Source organism: Dromiciops gliroides, chromosome 3 (assembly GCF_019393635.1).
Source record: "Dromiciops gliroides isolate mDroGli1 chromosome 3, mDroGli1.pri, whole genome shotgun sequence".
In the NCBI taxonomy this organism is placed as follows: Eukaryota; Metazoa; Chordata; class Mammalia; order Microbiotheria; family Microbiotheriidae; genus Dromiciops; species Dromiciops gliroides.
Window position 1 is genome coordinate 584,732,909 of NC_057863.1, and position 23,226 is coordinate 584,756,134.

The 23,226-nt window shown below is 37.2% G+C and overlaps 2 protein-coding genes across 2 annotated transcripts; both read left to right on the plus strand.

Annotated features, from left to right (window-relative positions):
* Positions 1 to 3,812: 3,812 nt before the first annotated feature.
* On the plus strand, positions 3,813 to 4,763 carry LOC122748085 (olfactory receptor 56B1-like). Its single transcript, XM_043993808.1, has one exon. The coding sequence runs from the start codon at positions 3,813 to 3,815 to the stop codon at positions 4,761 to 4,763; it is 951 nt and encodes a 316-aa protein (XP_043849743.1).
* A 14,896-nt stretch (positions 4,764 to 19,659) lies between these two features.
* LOC122748086 (olfactory receptor 56B1-like) lies at positions 19,660 to 20,619 on the plus strand. Its single transcript, XM_043993809.1, has one exon. It carries the CDS (start codon positions 19,660 to 19,662, stop codon positions 20,617 to 20,619), a length of 960 nt encoding a protein of 319 aa, XP_043849744.1.
* Positions 20,620 to 23,226: the final 2,607 nt, after the last annotated feature.

The following is a 23,226-nucleotide window of genomic DNA, read 5'->3' on the forward strand; positions in this document are numbered from 1 at the left end:
AGATATTGAAGATTTAAATTAAAATGGTAGCCATTTAGGTAAAGAGGAGAAGACAGATAAGATATTATAAAATTAAAATCAACAGGACTAAATGCAAGACTGAGAAAAAGGGAAGATTCTCACCCTAACTTCATGCCCTCCAAACAGATCCTGTGACTCCTGCAGATACACTATAATGAGATCTTAGCAAAACATTTGATAATCTCTCATGCTATCTTTATGGAGAAGGTAGCAAGATATGGGTTAGACAGTGGTAAAGTTAGGTCAGTTCTCTTCAATGATCTTCTGTTTCACTTTCACCTTCTCTCCTATTCATTTCCCTGCTCTAGTTCCAAGCCCATGCTTAGCACAGCTAGGTGATACAGTGGAAAGAAGGCTGGGTATGGAATCAGAAATATGAGAGTTCAAAAGTATCCTCAGACAATTACTAGTTGTGCGATCTTTGGCAAGTCACAACATCTCAGCCTTAGTTTCCTCATCGGTAAAATATAGGATAATAATAGCATTTTCTTTACAGAGTTGTTGTGGGGATCAAATGAGACACCATATATAAAGTGCTTTGCTATCCTAAAAATACTATCTAAATAATCACCATTATTATTAATTATTCTCCATGGTAAGAAAACAAAATCAAGATGATAACATGAGTAGTTCTGCTTTCTTTAGGCACTTATTGTCATTTTCACCTTTTCCCCTCAACCATCAGTCCTTTCTTTTCCCCCATGTGGCAAAAAAAAAGAATTTGTTGTTGTTCTGAGAATTCATCATACTCTTCAGATAATTTTGGGCTTTCAGGTCCCAGAATTATATCATTCTTTTAATTCTGTTATGACTCATAATTTCAGCTTAATAATGCTAATAATAATAATTCACATTTATAGAGTAACATGAAAGTGAACAAGGCACTTTCTCAATAAGAACACTGTCAGGTAGTTCATCTAAGTAGGATTTCCTCTACTTTAAACATAGGAAAATGCATTTAAATGAATTGCCAGTGGTCATGTAGTTGGCAGCAATGGTGACTTTAAATAGGTCTCCAGACTCCATTTGCATGGCTCTTTAAACTACATCATAATGTTCTCAATCTTATGTATGTTCATGGAGCAAAGAACATACAGTGGGAAGTTGGTTGGAACTGGCCATTCTTTGACTTTTAAGAAATTAATGGTATTCTCTTCTTGGATTGTATGATACTTTCATATACATGTGACGTCCAAAATGGGAATGATTGGGTTATAGAAATAAATCACCTCTTCACTGATACTTTTTTTGGTGGGGCAATGAGGGTCAGAGAATGGCCAGTACTATTTTTTACCATGGCGCCAAGACACAAAGAGCTACCTCAGAGATGAGCTAACCTCAAGATAACAATCAAAGTGTCATAAGATCATATGTTTACAGCTGAGAAGGACCTTGGAAGCTCTGGGATCCAAATCCTTCAGTTGATTCCCACTGCACCTTGTTTGTTCCATGAACAAATCTTATTAGAATTGGACATGAAACGTGTGTGTATGTATGTATGTACATATGTATGCATGTATGTATATATGTATAAAGCTCCATATATATTTGTTTATATATAATTATAATTTAATATCTTTAGTATTTTCTATACTGTATAATATTGCATTTAAATTAATATACTTATAATATATAGTCTTATTCAAAATACTTTTATTTTAAAATTAAGTAATTTAACCTTAACTAGGTTAATAGTCAATAAGGAGCCACTGCAGTTTTTGTGCACATGAGTAACAACTAAAAATAGACCCAAAGAAAATCAGCCTCAATATGGTAACCTTGACTCACCAGCTGAAAACCAGTCACCTGTGGGACTGTATATATATATATATATATATATATATATATATATATATATATATATATATACACACACACATTATATGTACCTATACTTTTTTTTATTGCAAAGAAGAAAAAAAAATTCCCTAGGAAAGAATAGAATAGTAGTAAATGATTATGTTCTTTTCAAACTATTCCTCTGTACCCTTGTTTCCCTTCAGGAATTAAAGTCTGGATTCTTGATCCTAAATTTTTGTACTCAGGCAGTGGATACCACACAGCTCTCCCTCCTCTTTTAATCCCTACCTTTATGCCACAATTATAGCCATCGAGAATTTTCTAGATCAGGTATAAAGAAGAACTAATCTTGGCATGAACAACAGAGACCCTTGTTGTCAGCTACCCTATCAATAATCTTACTCTAGAAATTCTTCGTAATCATCTCCCAGGGAACAGACAAAATGATGTCTCTAGAGCAGAAAGGTCAAAGGGGATATTTGTTCCAATGCATGAAAAGATGCATTCTCACCTAATTACTAAGGTGAGGGAGTGTATCCTTCCCTAGAGGAGGAAAAAGACAATTTTCACACTGTGATTTCTAATGGTTTCCTTAAGGGTCCCACAGATGACTGGTTTTCAGCTGGTGAGTGAAGGCTGATTTTCTTTATGCCTATTTTTAGTTATGTCACTCATGTGCACAAAAATTGTAGTGATTCCCTATTGACTATTAACTTAGTTAAGGTTAAATTTAACAATAAATTATAAGTTTGTGAGGGGTAAGGGAGTATTTGGTTTTTGTCTACCCCTGTGCTTAACACAATGCCTGGTTCTTTTTTTTTTTTTTTTTTTGGTGGGGCAATGAGGGTTAAGTGACTTGCCCAGGGTCACATAGCTAGAAAGTGTCAAGTGTCTGAGGCCGGATTTGAACTCAGGTCCTCCTGAATCCAGGGCTGTGCTTTATCCACTGCACCACTTAGCTGCCCTTCAATGCCTGGTTCTTAATAAATGCTTGGCAAATGAATAAAGGAGGTTTTAGGTGATTTGCCCACTATCATACAGCCAGTACACGTCAGTAGCAGCACCTAAACGTGCCTTCCTGAAACCCAAGTTATCCCTCTATCAAATATGCCACATCAACTCTAGAATTTTCATACTCCTTTACATTTCTTTAACATTTTTTATTTTGCCATATATTTATTTATTTATTTATTTGGGGGGGGGGTGAGGCAATTGGGGTTAAGTGACTTGCCTAGGGTCACACAGCTAGTAATTGTTAAGTGTCTGAGGCCAGATTTGAACTCAGGTGCTCCTGAATCCAGGGCCAGTGCTCTATCCACTGCACCACCTAGCTGCTCCTTGACATATTTTCTAATGAAATCTTTCTAAATACACAGGAAGGAACTGAACAACACTAAAAGTGGGGGGGGCGGTTTCCTTGAGGGTCACAGATAATATTTGAAGCAAAGGATCCCTTCAAAGGAACAACATTGCATATTTTGGAATCTGGGAGGGATTTTCAAGGCCATAAGTTACAACTCCCTTAGTAGACAGTTGCCATTATTAGTCTTTAAAATCTTATCGGCAGGGGCAGCTAGATGGTGTAGTGGATAAAATACCAGTCCTGGATTCAGGAGGACCTGAGTTCAAATCAGACCTTGGACACTTGGCACTTACTGGCTTGTGACCCTGGGCAAGTCACTTAACCCCCATTGTCCTGCTAAAGAAAGAGAGAGAGAGAGAGAGAGAGAGAGAGAGAGAGAGAGAGAGAGAGAGAAAGAAATATAAAATAAAATAAAATCTTATCGGGCCTTGCCAATTGGACATGAGAGAAACCCAATTGCAGTATTGTTGTGTCCCTTGTGTCCTAAGGGACAGGGTATTTATCTATGCAATTCTCTGTTTATATCATTGAGCTACACATATACAGACACCAGATAAATGCTGCTCAATACAGGTGAGAGTCATTATGGAGGATAATAATTCTGAGGAATTTTCCCTCTCAGGTAAAGATGATTCCATCTGTCCAACAATCTAACATCTCCCACTTCCAAGTCACTGAATTCATTCTTTTGGGGTTCCCAGGCATCCACAGCTGGCAGCACTGGCTCTCCTTGCCCCTGGCATTCCTCTACCTCTTAGCACTAGGAGCTAATCTTCTCATCCTGATGACCATCTGGCGAGAGACTTCTCTACATCAACCTATGTATGAGTTCCTGGGCATTCTCTCTATTGTGGACATGGGCCTAGCCAGCACGATCATGCCCAAGATCCTGTCTATCTTCTGGTTTGATGCCAAGGCCATCAGTCTTTCTGAGTGCTTTGTTCAGATATTTGCCATTCACTGCTTTTTGGGCATGGAATCAGGCATATTCCTCTGTATGGCTATTGACAGATACATAGCTATTTGCTATCCTCTACGTTACCCATCCATTGTCACAGCCACCTTTGTCTTAAAAGCCTCTGGGGTCATGGTGCTCAGGAATGTCATATTAGTCGTGCCAGTGCCTGTATTGGCTGCTCAGCGGGATTACTGCTTCAAAAATGAGATCGAACACTGTCTATGCTCCAACTTGGGGGTCACCAGCTTGGCCTGTGATGACAGGAGGCTCAATAGCATTTACCAGCTGGTTCTAGCCTGGATGATAATGGGTACTGACTTGATCATAATCATCCTTTCATATATCCAGATTCTTCGCTCTGTGCTGAGGCTGAACTCTGCAGAGGCTGCATCCAAGGCCCTGAGTACCTGTAGCTCCCACCTCATCCTCATCCTTTTTTTCTACACAGTCATTGTTGTGCTTTCTGTAACTCACCTGGCAGAGAAAAAATTTCCCCTAATCCCTGTGCTTCTTAATGTGCTACACAATGTCATACCCCCTGCCCTCAACCCCATGGTGTATGCACTCAGGACCCATGACCTCAGGGTGGGCTTCTATCGAGTGCTGGGACTAGACTGTTGAGCAAACAAATCCACAGGAATGGGGTCCCTAGAGCACTCTGACAGCCTGGAAAGAAGGCTTACAATGTATCTGAGTGAGAACATAGTGAAGATACTGCCCAGATACTGAAATGCATAGTTCTCAGTTAACAAGCCATTAAAAGTGACAGCTGGAATTCAATCCTACTTATTCCGACTCTAAACCACATGCATGTTGCCTTTAAGAAGAACAACTTTTAAGTTTGACTTAATTAGGGTGATCTATTTTGTCTTTTATAATCACCTACATGCTTTGTTTTGTTAAGAATTCCATCTATTTAGATGAATGTAATGGAATATTTTTGTGTCGTGAAAAACAAATGAATATGATGAATACTGAGATGCCCAGGAATATGTATATGAACTGATCAAAAATAAAGTAAAAAGAATGAGGAAAGCAATCTACACAATAACTACAATAATGTAAATAGAACAATGATAACAAATCACAACTGAATGATGTATAATTATGACCAAGCTTTACTCCAAGGAAAAGATATAAGGATGTTCCTTTTTCCATTCTCTGAAGAGGTGGAGAACTTTGTGTTTGGAATGATAAATAATGTAAGGTTTACTTTTTCTTTTATGTTCTTTTCCCTTTGTTATAAGGGATAGTTCTCTGGTAAGAGAAGATAGAGAGACATATAACGACATACAGGCAATGTAAACATAAGAAATCAATAAATATTTAAAAATGAAAAATAAAAAATAAGCTAGAATTTATGTAGTACTTTTACAGTTTTCAAAGTAATTTATAAATATTTTTGTTCATTTTATCTTCACAACAACCCTGGGAAGTAGGTACTATAATCTTTATTTTATATATGAAGTAACTGAGTCAGAAAGAAGCTGTGACTTAAGCAGTTATAGAGCTAGTAAATGATTGAGGCAGGATTTGAATTCAGTTCTTTTAGACTCTAGTGAGGAGACTCACTTAACTCATTAGAGATGGAATCAAGATACAAAAATACCAGGATAATCTAAGTCATTGGATTAAATACAATAAGAAGAATTTAATAGAAATAAACAAAGTATTTCACTTAGGTTTAAAAAAACTTTTACAATTTAAAGAAAGGAGAATACATTTAAATATACACATACACACAAATATTTGTATATGCATATAAAATATACATGAATTCATGGAATCTGGAATACTCATGAGGTTCTCCACATATACCCATTTACATGAGACATTGCAGAAAAAAGATTTAGGGGGAATTTTAGTGTAATGGAAAGCCAATTTGATTCAAAAGTGTGGCTTAGCAGCCAGAAAAGGAAATGTAATTATAGGCTACATTAAGAAAGGCTTACTTTCTACAGTCAGTTTTATGATTATTTTGGGCTTTTTGCTCTTCTTTGAAAACATATGGAATCTTGAATTTAGCTCTTAATACCACCATTTTGGAAAACTATTGGTAACCTGGAAAGAGTCCATTGGTTGAAGGAAATATATATATATATATATATATATATATATATATATATATATGTGTGTGTGTGTGTGTGTGTGTGTATACATACACACACATACACATATACATATACATATATGTGCATGCACATATACATATTATATTTTTTATCTCATAGAAGGCACAGAGTGGTGATATGATAGCTTTCTTCAAATATTTGTGCTGAACTGACGTGGAACAGATTAGACATTTTCTACTTCATACTAGAGGGCAGAACTAGAAGTAAAAGACTAATATTTCAGTCATATTTTGGCTTGATGTAAGGAAAGATTTCCTAAAATCAGAGCTATACAAATGTGGAACGGTTCAAGAGATATTATGTTCCCTTGCATAGGTCTTCAAGCAGAAATACTGGTAAATATAAAATGTATACCACTTGTATATGTGGTTGAGGGTGCTCTTTTTTATGTTAATGAAATGACCTTTCCAGTTCTTTCCAACTCTGGAATCCTATTCTGCTGTTAACTCCTCCGTTTTTCCTTCCTTCTTCTTCTTTTTCCCCTTCTGTATGGGTAGTTATTAATAATAGCTATCATTTATATAATGTTTGCAAAATGCTTTACATATGTTAACTCATTCGATCCTCACAACAACCTTTTGTGGTAGGTGTAATTAAAATCTTCACTTTACAAATTAGAAAACTGAGACCAGAGAAGTAAAATGACTTGCCCATAGTCACATAGATAGTCTCAGAGGCAGTTTTTGAACTCATGTTCCTGATTCCAAGTCCATTGCCTTATTTAGTTACCTTAAAAAGTAAATACGACTACCATCACTCCTGTGCTTCCCATAAAGTTTCTCTCAGATTAGAAGAAAATGATGTCATAGTTCTATATTTTTTACTCTGCATTTAGTCAGGAAATATTGTTTCAATAGAGTAGCAGGGCTTGTAGTTTTACAAAAGGAATAACTTTAAAATCACAAAACATCAGTTTAGGAAGAAATTATGACATGTTGATAGTGGCCTATCTTCAAAAATATAAAATTCTATCAGAACCATACTTCTCTGTATTTTCTCTGTTGTTAGTTTTGATGATGTACAAAAACAAGGGCTATATTTCTTATTATATAGCCAGAAAAATTTAATTCGATACCGTGTAAGGTATGTTAAGTATATAAGGCATCATAGCTTTACAATGAACTGGTGAATTTGAGAGTATATCAAATTCTGAAATGTTTATTTTCTTTTAAAAAGCAATGATCTCATCATTAGAAATACTATTTTTATCATTTTTTGAGACAATGAAAGGACTTTATTTCCCAGTCTCACCCATTTTAATAGAGGATGTTTTCCATAATGGAACTTGAATCTCTACTGTCTTGAAACATCCCCATGGGACAGAACTGATTAGAAGACCTCAGGAACAAGGCCTTAGAAGAAGGAGATGTTTTACCTTCATATTCTTTGAGTTTATTTCAACCAAGAGCACAAAGAAATTGTACCAGACTGAATCTAAGCTCATCTTCTCTACATGCTCAGGAGTTTCTGGTATTTAAAATAATCCTAATCCAAAGGGATGGTTGAATTTGACTTCAGGCTATGGAAAAGGATTGGAAAAGGATCGTGCATTTGAATGTCTCAGAAATTAGTGTTTTGAAGAGTTTCATGTGAATTCTCAATTGAAAAAAAGAGGTAAAGAAAAAGAGAAAGAAGAAGAGGATGGATGTATAGAAGGAGAAGAGAGGAGAGAGAAAGAGACAAGTGACAGATAACCAGATGTAGAGACAGTGAGATACAGAAAAAAGCTGAATCAAAAAGACAGACAGAAAGGCAGAGAGAGACACAGAGAGATTAAATCATATCTACATCTGGGGCCTGGGAGGTGCTTTTCATGTAATGAATCTATTTTTCTCTCCTGGCATTAAAATGTAATGAAATTTCTGAAAATGACTATTTGTTGTGGGAAAGATCCACCTAATAGAACATAAATCCCAGTTCTTTTCAGGTGCTCACAGTACCAAAGACATGGAGCTGGTTCAATCGGCATTGTAACTTAAAAACAGATTTAAACTTTTGCAATCTCCTTGCATGGAGATTTTAGGTAGGGGTGCACAATCACAGTGAAGTCAGAACATAGGCAGAACTTACAAAGGAGGGGAATAAGAAAACAGTTAAAGTTTCGAAATGAAGGATGATAACATGGGTTTTTTCAATATTATGTTATGCAACTGATAGTGTAGGCATATTGCTTTTTAAGGAGCTGAATTTATAATCAAAACCACAGTTTATTTTAGATTGCTTATCCCCTGGAAGGAGCCACTGAATTAAACTAAGAAAAAAAAGTTAAAATAATTTTCAAACCATGTTTGCTTTGAAATGTCATATTCTGGAACAAAGTTATACATATGACTCAAAACAATTTGTGAATTCAAATCTCAAACTTCAAACTTTGAATAAGAACAAAGATAGAAAGATATAGGTATCTATACATTTGTACATTATGTGAATGCATGTATGTATACATACATATATGTGTATATATACATACATATGGACATTCACATATATATTCAAGTAAGAGCTATGCAGCTTCCACTGGGAGTCTCCACTGAATGGAGGGAAATATAATCTTTAAAGAAACAGAAAAGTTAAATTCTGTCTTCCAGTAATTTGAAGTATTTATTTATTTATTTTTAATTTCCAGTAATTTGAAGTATGTATTGTTCAAAGCAGCAGCCATGCTGCATGGATAGAGGCAGGTAATTTAAGTGGTGGTAGAGGAATATTGGTACCCTGATTCAGCATAAAATGTAGAACAGTAAGAAAAACTCAAACTTTTGTAAATTTTTTCTTACCACCTCCCCTCTTACCTCCATTGTAGATTGCTCCTTCCCATTATCCTTTCTATTGTTTATCTGGGTCAGACAAACAAGATGAGTTTGTGAAAAACCTCTTTATCCTTGTTGACATTTTTAAAGGAAAACTAATATAAGCTATGCAGTTTTTCAAGCTATGTTGTTTTCATGCAGAATACAATGATTTTTACCCAGTGTTTATGCATTAAAGTATTTGCTAACCATGAAGAAATTCTATGCCGAAATGTGTAGTTAATTTAATCATTTACAAAGACATTACGCTAGTTCTTACACCAGTTTCTCAGATCCCAAAAATAGACAGTGAATATACCCTAGAATTGAATAGGAAGAAGAGGGAGGGCTAAATTAGTATTGAGAAATCGCATAGAGCTTTAAAAACAAAAAACAAACATGCAAACAAACAAAAACCACTTCTAGCTTCTCTCTGAAAGAAAAGAAGAATGTTTTTATGTTTTAAAAATTTTTTTTTGAAGAATAGGTTTCTTTATCTCCTATTTCCAATACTCTCCACACTGAAACCTTTTTTGTGACAAAGAAAAGCATTGAAGCAGAAATATGCAAAAAAGTGAGCAATACAATAATATCTACAATAGTCTATCTAACTAGTTGCCCCTCCATCTCTCTTAGGTGAGGGAGGAGGTTAGCAGGGAACAAACCTTAGATTAACAGTCCAGGCCCTCACCCCTAGAGATAAAGGAAATGCTAGAGATGAATAGGAATGCTGTCAAAGAGGAACAATTTGAGTTGACTGAATAAAAGGCAAATTTAAAGGTCAGGAAAGAGTTCTTTGTAGCAGTTTTCATTTAAGCTTTAATATGAGTCAAGAAAAAGTATATCTCCTTATTCTCTTTTGCCCATAAACTTCTGGATTATTTGGCATCTTATGTTATCTATGTTATGTTTGCAGTGTCGAACAGGGAGGTTTACAGTAGCATATGGAAAGAACTGGATTTTAGACATTCCCCACTTTTGTTACATTTGCTACAGAATGCTTTATGCTAATTTGTTCTCACATGCATTTTTATCCTTAATGTTTTCTTGAATCACTGTCTTCCCACTCCTAAGGCATTTCCACTACCATGTGGAAACTGTAGGGGGCTCTTTAAAATTTAGCATTCATATACAGCATGTACATATTTTTTCCCACATGCTGAAATTACTTTGTGGGGAAGGAATCTGAGAACTAACCTACAATTTTACCAGCCTATTGCACATTCAAAATATCTCCCAACCTTATGAGCTGTTCTAGTTCACAATCTCCCCATTCCTCAGATATGCATTCTAGAAGCAAACCCATACAATCTAGGATCCCCACACATTGCTGATTTATTACCATTCAATACTCACTTCTACATTCTCTTCTCATTCTCACATTCGAATTCTAAACCTGGGGCAGTTAGATGCACAGTGAATACAGAACTGATCCTGGAGTCAAGAGGCCCTGAGTTTAAATCCAGTTTCAAACAGTTTCTTAGCTATGTGACCCTGAACATGTCACTTAACCCTCATTGCCTCAAAAAAAATTCTAATTCCATTATTTACAAATACTCAAAAATGCTCCATGTTATAACTTTTTGCATCTAGGCACTTGTCCCCTAGTTATACCTATTCCACTGATTAAAATATCATGAGAGTATCCTGATATGAATATACTGGAGCCACTTCTTGTATGTTGGAAATTGGCAGTCAAGACAAATCAGACCTTTGGTTTATTGTTTTCTTGATTATTTAGAAGAGAAAATATTATTAATACAGATTAAACTTAAAAGTGTGTGTATATACTTTTTTTTTTCTGAAGAGCCTGATTGTTAAAACATCTACTAGTCCACCCATTTATTGTTCTTGAGCTCAGCAGTGGTGCAGTAGAAAAGCTTGGAGAAGGAAAGCATCGCTAGACTGGAGACCTGATATCTGTAGGTTACTACTACCAACTCCTCCTCCTCCTTCTTTTCCTCCTCCTCCTCCCTCTACTACAACTAATTTAAATAATAGCACCTTAAGGTCTGTAAAGTACTTTTACATCCATTATCTCATTTGAGCCTCACAATACCCTTGATCCTGATCAATATTTTCTTACTCAGGCAATAATTTACTATATTTGGACAGTGTTAGAGTCAGTTTCTTTCATTTAGTTCATAGCCGTTCCTATTCAAAATTCTATCAATAGAATGGTAAGTCCATTCTGTTGATAGAATTTTGAACAAAACAAAATAAAATTTGTTGCTTCTTCTCTATCCCTATTGCATAAAAATTATCCCACTGGCTTAAAACTTCCCCCTTCTTTCTCTACACACATGAAAAGAACTCTGATTCACTTAGCACCATCCACATTGTCCCCAAACCCCAAGCAGAGGTATAACTAGTAATTATGGCTTAGAAAAAATTAAGTTGGTGCAGGAGAGATCCCCAAGACACTTTAAGGTTCTTCCTGGGGAAACCAAAACTGTTAATGAAGTGAAGGGAGAACATGGTAGGACTAACTGGAGGAATTTTTTGGGGTGGAACTACAATTTTTGGGTGAAAGAATACCAGTTAGGGGGCAGCTAGGTGGCGCAGTGGATAAAGCACCGGCCCTGGATTCAAGAGGACCTGAGTTCAAATCCGGCCTTAGACACTTGACACTTACTAGCTGTGTGACCCTGGGCAAGTCACTTAACCCTCATTGCCCTACCAAAAAAAAAAAAATTCAGTTCAGATTCCATCTCTTCCATCAGATGTTTCCTCATCCTCCCCAGCTGCTATTTCCTCCCTTACCCTCTTCTTAGGGGCAGCTAGGTGGCACAGTGGATAAAGCACCAGCCCTGGATTCAGGAATACCTGAGTTCAAATCCAGCCTCAGACACTTGACACTTAATAGCTGTGTGACCTTGGGCAAGTCATTTAAACATCATTGCCCCACCCCCCCCAAAAAAAAGAAAGAAAGAAAAGCATACCAGTTAATTGCTTGATTTTAATGAATTTAATGAATTATTCCTGCTCAGCTGTTTCTAAACTGTTGGAGTGCCCTCTCCATTTTCACATCATGAGGCAAATCATCATCACCACTGCCTAGTTATGGCTCTTTTCTTTGCCAGTATGTTATAATCACACAAATTTATTGAGATTTCATAACTTTTCAAAAGAACTAAAGGTAAAATGAATTTACTCACCATGATAACATTTTCTATTTACCATTCCCTTCCTAGAAAGACTATACTCCTGCAAGCTGATCCCATTACCAAAATGCAAGAGATCAACAAAACTACACTGACCCCAGCTCCGTTCATCCTAAATGGGATTCCAGGATTACAGGACATGCATGGTTGGATCTCCCTTCCATTCTGCTACATGTATGTGGTAGCCATAGTAGGTAACTGTGGCCTCATCTGTTATGAGGACACACTGCATAGGCCTATGTACTACTTGGCCATGCTCTCTTACTGATATTATTATCTGCAACACTATTCTCCCCAACGCATTCTGTATCTTCTGGTTCAGTCTCAACATAATCAGCTTCAATGCCTGTCTGGTACAGATGTTCTTCATCCACACAATTACTGTGATGGAATGCAGGGTCCTCATGCACGTGGCTCTGGACTGCTATGTGGCCATCTGCTACCCCCTGAGATATACTACCATTCTTACCAACTCCATCATCAGCAATATATCAAAAGAACTTACTAAAGAAATCAAATATAGTGAAGGAAAAGGCCTGGGTCCAAAGATCAGAGATGACTCATCTACATAGAATGAATTTATGTGATAGTTGCAAAGCTCTGTACTAGAATTTGCTCACAGAGAAAGTTTTCTGTTATCCCTACAATTCCCAGCCTCCTCATTTTATTTGATCCCTGTTCATCGTGGTTTTAAACCAGGTGTATTCTTTTAAAATTTCCATATTTGTCATTTGACTTTCACAAACTCCTTAGTATTTACTCATGTGTGCTGTAAAGGGGAGTACTTTCATCCAGCTTAAATTTTGGTTTAACCCATGCCCTCCTTATGCCTGCAAAATGCTAACTATTATTATTACCAGAAACACACACAGTTCCACTAGATCATAGAGGACAGTGAAAGGAGTAGATGATAAGACTGGAAAGGTAGGAAAAGACCAGTTTATGAAGCACTTTCAAAGTCAGAGTGAGGATTTTATATTTGATCGTGGAAATAATAAGAGCCACTGGAATTAACTAAAATGATAGATTGATGCAGTCAGATCTTTTCTTTAGAAAGATCACTTTGACATCCAGAAAAGAGAAAAAGGACCTATTAGTACAAAAATATCTATGGCATTTCTTTTTGTGATGCCTAAGAAGTAGTAATCAAAGGGATGTCCACCAATTGGGAAATAGCTAAATAAGCTGTGGTATATGATTGTAATGGAATATTGTTGTGCTATAAGAAATGACAAGCAGGATAGGATTTCAGAAAAATCTGGAAAGACTTATATGAACTGATAAGTAGTGAAATGAACAGAACCAGAAGAATGTTGTACATGGTAACAGCAATATTGCTCAATGAAGAACTTTGAATGACTTACTTATTCTCAGCAATATAATGATCCAAGACAATTCAAAATGACTAATGATGAAGCATATTATCTACCTCCAGAGAAAGAACTGATACTGATTTAACATAGACTGGAGCATGCTATATTTCACTTTTTTCCTTTTTTTTTCTTTGTCTTATACAAAATTACTAATATGGAAATGTTTCACATAATTGCATATATGTAACCTATATCTTAATGCTTATTGCCTCAAGAGGAAGGAGAGGAGGGAAGGAAAAATGGAATTTGGAACTCAAAACTTGCAATAAAAACATTTATTAAAAAAAAAAGATTACTTTGATAGCCAAGTGATAATTGGGCTAGACTTGGGGAGACTTGGGGTGGGGACACCACCAGGTCATTATAATAATACTGACATTAGTTGATGAAATCCTACTCCAGTTTGTAGTACTGTCAGAAGAGAGAAGTGGGGGGCAGACCTATAATCAATAACCCTTGGTAATAGATTGGGGGGGCGTGGTTAGAATGAAGCTTCTAGGATGACATTTAGATTTCAAGCCTGGGGGACTGGAAGTATGTTTATTTCCATTATAGTAATAAGGAAGTTCAGGAGAGGGATGGGGAGGTTGATGTGTAGGGGGAGGAGAGAAATAATTAATTTAGTTTTGAGTATATTCAGCTAGGTTGTCTACAGGACATTCAATTGGAGATATCCAGGAAGCAACTGGTTATGTAAGATCTGTAGTCATGAGAGAGGGTAGGGCTGAATAATAGATAAATATATTTCAAAATAATATTCAAAATGGTTTCACATGGGCTTGATGGAAATAGGAAGAATCTGCTCTATACTAACAAGTTTTATTTTCAATAAAAATTATCAGATGCTTCTTATGAATAATAAATTATCCTCCATGTAAATGGTCAGCCACAGTCTGATCCACTATAACTTGACTCTAATATAGTGATGTCTTTTAATCCTCCTTAAGAATGAAGAACAGAGGGGCAGCTAGGTGGCACAGTGGATAGAGCACCGGCCCTGGAGTCAGGAGGACCTGAGTTCAAATTTGGCCTCAGACACTTAACACTTACTAGCTGTGCGACCCTGGGCAAGTCACTTAACCCCAATTGCCTCACTCAAAAAAAAAAAAGAATGAAGAACAGGGAGCAGCTAGGTGGTGCAGTGGATAAAGCACCAGCTCTGGATTCAGGAGGACCTGAGTTCAAATCCAACCTCAGACACTTGACACTTACTGGCTGTGTGACCCTGGGCAAGTCACTTAACCCCAATTGCCTCAGAAAAAAAAAAAAGAGTGAAGAACAACCAAGCAACAAACCACCAACTGAATTATCCCTCATGAATTTAAACATGACTCACAAGAAAAAAATATATTGGCAGACATTTCAGCAGCATTCACATTTCATAGATCAAAGCATTCTGTACCAAGTCATCAAACCTTACAATTAATATCAGTAGAATCATTGCCCCTGACTTAGTCCACCTCCTGGGCTTACCGCTCTTTACATCTGGGAGAACAGTACATCTCTGAGGGAGGCAGTATCCTTTTTTTAGTCCTTCCTCCTCCCATTAATCAGGTGCCTTATGTGATCCCTGTCCCTTCCTTAATCCATCGAATTGTTTTGCAAGGTCTATAAAATCCCATTTCTCCCGCTATGAGCCTACAGTTATTGCTAACTCAGAGTTCAGTTCAGCTCCTTGATTTGATTCCTGCAGGACTGATTACTGTAGCCTCCCACATCTCTGTCGATGGTCATGGTGAGTACCACAGTCCTGTTCTCCTTTGACTCTTCTGATGATTATTGAAGACCTGGGCTGGTGGTAGTGGTAGTGAAACTCTTAGTCCTTCTATGCAAAATTGACCATGAAATGTGCCGAAGAAGGGAGGAAATCAGCTGCTATATAGGTAAGGACCTAGGCAAGGGGGTGTTGGTACTGAAATAGAACTAATACCAGGATAAAAGAATTATCTGTGGGTCAAACATCAGTCATTTACCAATCCCCTAGCAGACAACTGAAATGATCACAAAACATTCTATAAAACTGAGTGAAGATTATTTTAACCAGATGAGAAAAAGGCAGCATTTTGATACTGTTTCCAAGACTATAAATCTTCCACATAAATAAAAGAAGTCCTAGAAGTGCCAGAAACATTTGTTTGATTCAGTGTAACATGTCCATGCCTGAAGCATTGCACAATTATAGAATTGTAGAATCTTGGAGTTATTGTTAATTGTTTCATTTTTGCAAGGATTTATTATCTTTCCTTCCCACTATACCCGAATCAGATTATAAAAAATATTATACCCTCATAAAAAAAAATATGCACAGGCTATGCATTACAAAGATTCAAATTGGTCAGTCCAAATGTATATGAATCATTCCTCATTTGAAGTCTATCATTTCTCTGACAGTAGATGAGTAGCATATTTCATCTTCAGTCCTTTGAACTCATTATGCATCATTGCATCGACCAGAGTTCTTAAGTCCTTCAAAGATTTTTTCTATGAAGTCATTATTTGTCCTACTCACATCAGTCTGCATCAATTCATAAAGATCTTCCCCATTCCCTCCTAAACTTTTAAAAATATTTCTAACAATAAGTTCTAATAATAATAATATTACTCTATTATATACTACACCATAATTTTTAGCTATCCATCATTAGGAAAATACCATTTTAGTTTCCAGTTTGGGGCTCTAATAAAAAGAATATATTGGGGCAGCTAGGTGGCGCAGTGGATAGAGCACCGGCCCTGGAGTCAGGAATACCTGAGTTCAAATCCGGCCTCAGACACTAAACACTTACTAGCTGTGTGACCCTGGGCAAGTCACTTAACCCCAATTGCCTCACTAAAAAAAAAAAACAACGAATATATTAATGAAAAAGGAAATGAAAAAGAAATGACAAATAATTTGTACATTTGGTCCTTTTCCTCTTTTATTCAATTCTATACTCCATTGCCTCACCTAAAATACTATCCCCATGTCCATCAGTTGGGGAATGGCTGAACAATCTGTGGCACATTAATGTAATGGAATACTATTGTGCTATAAGGGCAGGTGGATTTCAGAAAAACCTGTAAAGGCTTACAGGAATTGATGCTGAATGAAGTGAGATTAATCAGGAAAACATTATATACAATAACAGCAACATTGTGTGATGTTCAACTATGATAAACCTAGACCTTCTCAGAAATACAATTTTCCAAGACAATTACAAAGGACTCATGATGTAAAATGCTCTCCACAGCCAGAGAAAAACTATGGAGTATGAATACATATTGAGGCAAATTACTTTTACTTTTGTTGTGTTTTTTTTTCTTGTGGTCTTTCCCTTTTGTTCTGATTTTTTTTTCACAACATGACTAATGTGGAAATATGTTTAACATGACTGTACTATATAACCTAAAAAATCCAAAACTTAAAATGAAATTAAAATAAAATAAAATACTATCCCCAGAATGAGAGTTGGAACACCAAATACACAAAACACAAAAACATGGTAGAGGACAGCAACATTATCACCTCCATCATACTTTGATTATTGAAGACTAAGATTACATTCATTTTTTTCTAGCTTCCATACATTATGACTGACTTATTGAGCTTGCAATCTACAAGAATAACTGCCTAATCTTCACATGAAATTACTTCCATTATACACTGGCTATAATACAGAGCAGCCATTACAAAGAACCATCACTAATTTAATTCAATTTAATAAACAATTTTATTGTTTCTACCATGTCTTAATTTTAGGTTTGAGGAATATAGTAAACATAATAACTAGCTACCATTATGTAATGTTTTATATATGCTATCTCATTTGTTCATCTCTACTACCCTGAGAGGTAGGTCCTATTATTATCATCTCTACTTTTTTCTTTTTTTTTTTTTTTTGGTGGGGCAATGAGGGTTAAGTGACTTACCCAGGGTCACACAGCCAGTAAGTGTCAAGTGTCTGAGGCTGGATTCGAACTCAGGTCCTCCTGAATCCAGGGCTGCTCCTTTATCCACTTTGCCACCTAGCTGCCCCTCATTAAAGTCTCTACTTTACAGATGAGGAAACTGAGGCTGAGATAATTTAAATGATTTCAATAGGTTCACTCCACTAGTAAGTATTTGAGGGAACATTTGAACACAGTATTCCTAATTCCAAATCCAGTGCTCTAATGGCTAGCTTCTTAAACTGTGTGTTGCAATTCCATATGGGGTCCCAAAACTAAATGTGGGGGTCATGAAAAATTTGGCAATGGTAAAATAATAAGAAGTTTTGTTTTAGGGGCAGCTAGGTGGCACAGTGGATAAAGCACCAGCCCTGGATTCAGGAGAACCTGAGTTAAAATTCAGCCTCAGACACTTCATTGCCCTGAAAAAAAAAGATGTTTTGTTTTATACCTATATACCCAGGGTCACGTAAAAATTTCTCGGGTGAAAAGGAGTGACAAGTGGAAAAAGTTTAAGAAGCTCTATCCTAATGTACTATACCAATAAGCTCCATGATATATAACTAAGATAATAAATCATGACCACATTTATGTTATCAAGCAGTTTGTACTCCAGTTGCTTAAGGAAGGAGTAGTGCAACAATTACACAGATAAATTTCATTTAAAGATGAGCATAGTGGCCATAAAGGGAAAAGATCAACAAGGTTATATAAGAAAATTTAGGAACATAGAATGTCAATGAATTCTTCTCGTTAAAAATAATTTTTGGCTAAGATGAAACTATCATAATGGTATGAACGAAGACAGCTTGAATGAAGACTTAGAAACATATGACTGTATCAGGGCATTATATAATTAGAAGTCTGGAATGATGAAGTGGTACCCTACATCATATGGTCTAATACTACAATGCACCAAAGAAAGGAAGAAGGTCCATTGAGAAGAAAGGTGATGCTGCTATAAATCTAGACAAGTGTTACACACAGGGGTGAGGGGAACTCTTATGTTCTCAGTTGGTACCTGTTTTCATAGAGTCATATTTTAAAGCAAGTTGGACGATCTCAGGTTCTGACCAGCTTGAATGACTGAAATACCAATGTTGCCTGATGTGAATAAGGAAGAGAGTATGTGTGTGTGACTTTTATATAGAAGATAGCTATAAGTAATAGGCCAAAGTGGAGCACAAGGAAATATAAACAAATCTTTGTCTGATACTTATTCTTCATCCTGCTAAAGGTAGAGCAGTTGAGCTACAGAGATGAGAAAGTAGCAGCTGTTGCCTTTAGTCCTAAAGAGTGCACCAGTCCTTCTCTAAGACTTTGCCAAATGGAATTTGAAGATAGACCCACACAGAGACCATGGGCCATATCTTCTATTTTAAAATCAAGTCTACCGCAACAGTACTTTAGACTAAATTATCTATAAATAGAGAGTGATAGGAACCTGAGATAAACATAGAATAGTGGGGTCTTCAGGGTCACATGCTCTGTGGCAGCTTTACCCTGTGTATCAATGTGTGTGCTGTCTTTAGTGGGGTGTGTCCCCAGGGAAGTTTTATGTAGCAGGTTTTATTATAAGTTACCTGTAGTCTTGAGAACAAAGAACATGGAGGAATGGTCATGATCAATAGCACTAGATAAAGAGCAATTTCACCCACAAAAGAGCCCTTCACCAATTCTCTCTTCAGTTAGCCATTGCTGTGTGACTAGACTCAGAATCTAGGCAATTAACTGACCCCAGTTCCTTGTATTCTGCATCCCCAAATCCTATTATTTCTTTTTTTTTTTCGTTTTGATTTGTTTTTTTTTTTTTTTAGTGAGGCAATTGGGGTTAAGTGACTTGCCCAGGGTCACACAGCTAGTAAGTGTTAAATGTCTGAGGCTGGATTCAAACTCAGGTACTCCTGACTCCAGGGCCAGTGCTCTATCCACTGTGCCACCTAGCTGCCCCCAAATCCTGCTATTTCTTAGCACTGCAAGGCCTTAAGGGAGAAGGCTTCTATGACTAGAATTCTGTGTGTACATTTTGGAATACCATACCATAGGCAAACAGACACTTAACAAATCCTACTGAATGGTAGATGATATGTTGTAGAATAATGATTCTGGGGAAATTTTCTTCTTAGAGAATGATGACTCATTCTACCAGACCCTTCAATGGCTCCCACTTACAAGTCAAAGAATTCATCCTTCTGGGACTCCCAGGAATCCACAGTTGGCAGCATTGGCTATCTCTACCTCTGGCATTACTCTACCTCTCATCCATTGGAGCCAATCTACTTATCTTTATCACCATCTGGAAGGAACCCAAATTGCATCAGCCCATGTACCAGTTCCTGAGCATCCTATCTGTAGTGGACATGGGCCTGGCCACCACCATCATGCCAAAGATATTGGCCATTTTCTGGTTTGATGCCAAAGCCATCAGCCTCCCTGAGTGCTTTGCTCAGATTTATGCCATACACTATTTTGTGGGTATGGAGTCAGGCATCTTCCTCTGCATGGCTTTTGACAGATATGTGGCCATTTGTCAACCCCTCCGTTATCCCACCATTGTCACAGACTCTTTTGTCTTCAAAGCCACAATATTCATGGTGCTCAGAAATGGACTACTTTCCATCTCAGTGCCTGTGCTGGCTGCTCAGAGAGATTACTGCTCCTCAAATGAAATAGACCATTGCCTGTGTTCTAACTTGGGGGTCACCAGTCTGTCCTGTGATGACAGAAGGGTCAACAGCATTTGCCAGATGATCCTGGCTGTGCTCATAATGGGGAGTGACTTAAGCCTGATCATCCTTTCCTATGTCTTGATTCTCTACTCTGTGCTGAAGCTGAATTCTGCAGAAGCTGCATCCAAGGCCCTGAACACCTGTAGCTCCCACCTCATCCTCATCCTCTTCTTCTTTACTGTCATTGTTGTTATTTGTGTCACCCACCTGGCAGGGAGAAAGTATCCCCTGATCCCTGTGCTCTTCAATGTGCTGCACAACATCATCCCCCCAGCCCTCAACCCTTTAGTGTATGCATTTAGGACCCAAGACCTCAGGCTGGGCTTCCAGAGGGTGTTTCTGCCAGGTATGAAGAGCAAATGAGCTCAAAGTAACTAGACTTCCTGAAGTCACGTTTCCAATGTGTACAATCTCCATCTCCTCCAGACAAATGGAAACCCAGGTGGATTTTTTTTCTAGCCAAGCAACAGTTAAAGTGTCCCACAAGTGTTTGCTATATCTTCAGAGTGTTTCCTAGCATTTATGATTCATTTAGGGCATAATATCAGGACACATCATGGGAATTCTAATGACCCAAAGAATTTTATCACAGATCATGATCTATTGTTACTACTTAACAATGCCTTGGATGAATGCAAATGATCCCACTTTGCTTATAATGAAGAGTGTAAACTGGCAGACTTGGCACACAACTAAGATCTCACACATTTATTTATGGGCAGCTAGGTAGTACAGTGGATAGGGTGCAGAGCCTGGAGTTAAAAAAAGATGAATCTTCTGAGTTCAAATCTGCCCTCAGACACTTACTACCTCTGTGACCCTGGGCAAGTCACTTAACCCTGTTTGCCTCAGTTTCCTCATCTGTAAAACGAAATGGAGAAGGAAATGACAAACCACTCTGGTATCTTTGCCAAGAAAACTTAAGGGGTTAGAAATGACTGAAAAAATGAACAACAGCAAACATTCATTTTTGAATCTATGTAGTTTCCATCCTTTTAACTTTTGAAAGTAAGACATTAAATACTCTGTATAAAGGATATTTATGCCATAGAAGTACTTGCTTTACATTGAAACTAATGGTTTGCAAACTCCAAGTTTCCTGAAACCCAGTTGGACTGGCAAGCCACAAGATAGTATTCTTCCTTATATACTGGCGAGTGAACTCCAAGTCCCTTTTTTTCTTATAACCTCACACATCCCTATTTGCAAGTAGGGGAAAAATAGAGGTTGATCTTCAATATTTATAAATTTGCATAATTACAAGTGCTCTGCTATACTGAGAATTATGTACATTGTAAAACTTATGCAAAATAAAAATTTTAAAGGATGAGATAAATATGGAATATTTGATCCTATAGTACCTGGAATTTTGTGAGGGAAGTGACATGGTCACACATACCTATGGCATGTGTGGAGAGAGGATGGATTGTAGAAGGGAGAGACTTGAGGCAGGGAAACCACTTGGGAGGTGCTTATGAAACTCCAGGCAAGAAGTGTTAATGTTCTGAAACTGGGTGTCAAGAGTCTGCATAAAAATAGAAACTAGGAGAAGATTGAGAGATGTTTTTAGAGGTAGAAAGAATATATTTGGCAATAGTCTGGATAGGTAGAGAGAGGGGGTGTTAGGAGGTTAGATGAAACCAAAATTTGTGAACTTAGATGACTGGAAAGATGATAGTGCCTAGGACAGTAATATGAAAATTCTAAAAAGCCATAGATTTTGGAGGGAAGATGAAGTAAAGAGATTTGCATAATACCTTGCAATTCACTCATCCCTGCTTATCCTCTGATATTCACTCATTTACACCAACAAATTGAACATTGTTTCACTGTTTATGGGCATGAAAGGGGAAGGGAAGAGAAAGAGGACAGAGAGAGAGAGAGAGAGACAGAAAGACAGAGAGAGGGAGAGAGAAGCCAGGAGAGAGCCTTGGTTTCCACTCACAAGTAGAGGATAGAATACAGATGATCATCCTCAAAATTAAGATGATAAGAAATCATCATTATAAGCAAGAGAAATAGGAGGAGGGGGGAATGAGGAAGAAAGAATATACAGAAGTTCGTCAGTTATGCTAAATGTAGCACAGAGCTTGAGGACCAAAAATTATCTTCAAGCAGGACCTTGCCCATCTATGGCCTGAGTTCTCTTTCACTCTTACCTTACATGTCTAGGACATTTCAGTGCCTTGCTCTAGGTTTCTGTCATGTTAGGGTATGAATGTGGCCAATAATAATGCAAAATTTATCCAGTGGCTGGTCCTTCTATCTGTTGAGCTTCTAATCTCTTTCCCAACTTTGTGTGAACATATAGGATTTCTAATTCCCATGCAAGTCAACTGGACTTTACTCTGGAGCAAACAAAAATAACAACACTAGCTTTAAAAACCCCCCAACAGCAGAAAATCTGATGATCTTAATGTGGTCTGAAATCTCATCTCTCTCATCCATTCTTCTGCACCCAGTGGGTATAGGATTACAACCCTACACACACATACACACCTCAAAGCATTGTCTGCTTTAAGGGAAAGGTGACCAAGTAGTCTCTCTCTCAGGTCAAACTACATGTGCTTCACCCCATCTGACTAGATCTACATTGACTTTTATTTGCTGTCCTCATAGCTGCTCCAGGGACTTTCTAAGTGTCAGTTAAATGAAGTTCTGATAGATACCTCACAGCATGGTCATAGGAGAGGCTAACAATCATGTGTTTCCTTGGGATTTCTTCTCTCACAAGTCACTAGAATGTTTCTTAAGCATATTTGCTCAGGGCTTCCAAACTCTTAACAAGATATCTACTGAGTAACTGTATATAAGCCCATATATGCCTTGGCATATGAAAAGAGCTGGAAAGATACAAAATAAGCTCAAAAAATCAAGTATTTGTTAAGTGCATATTATATACCAAATACGTTAATCAATGCTAGGATACAAAGAAAGGCAAAAAAAATGTTTTTTTCCTTCTCTCAAGGA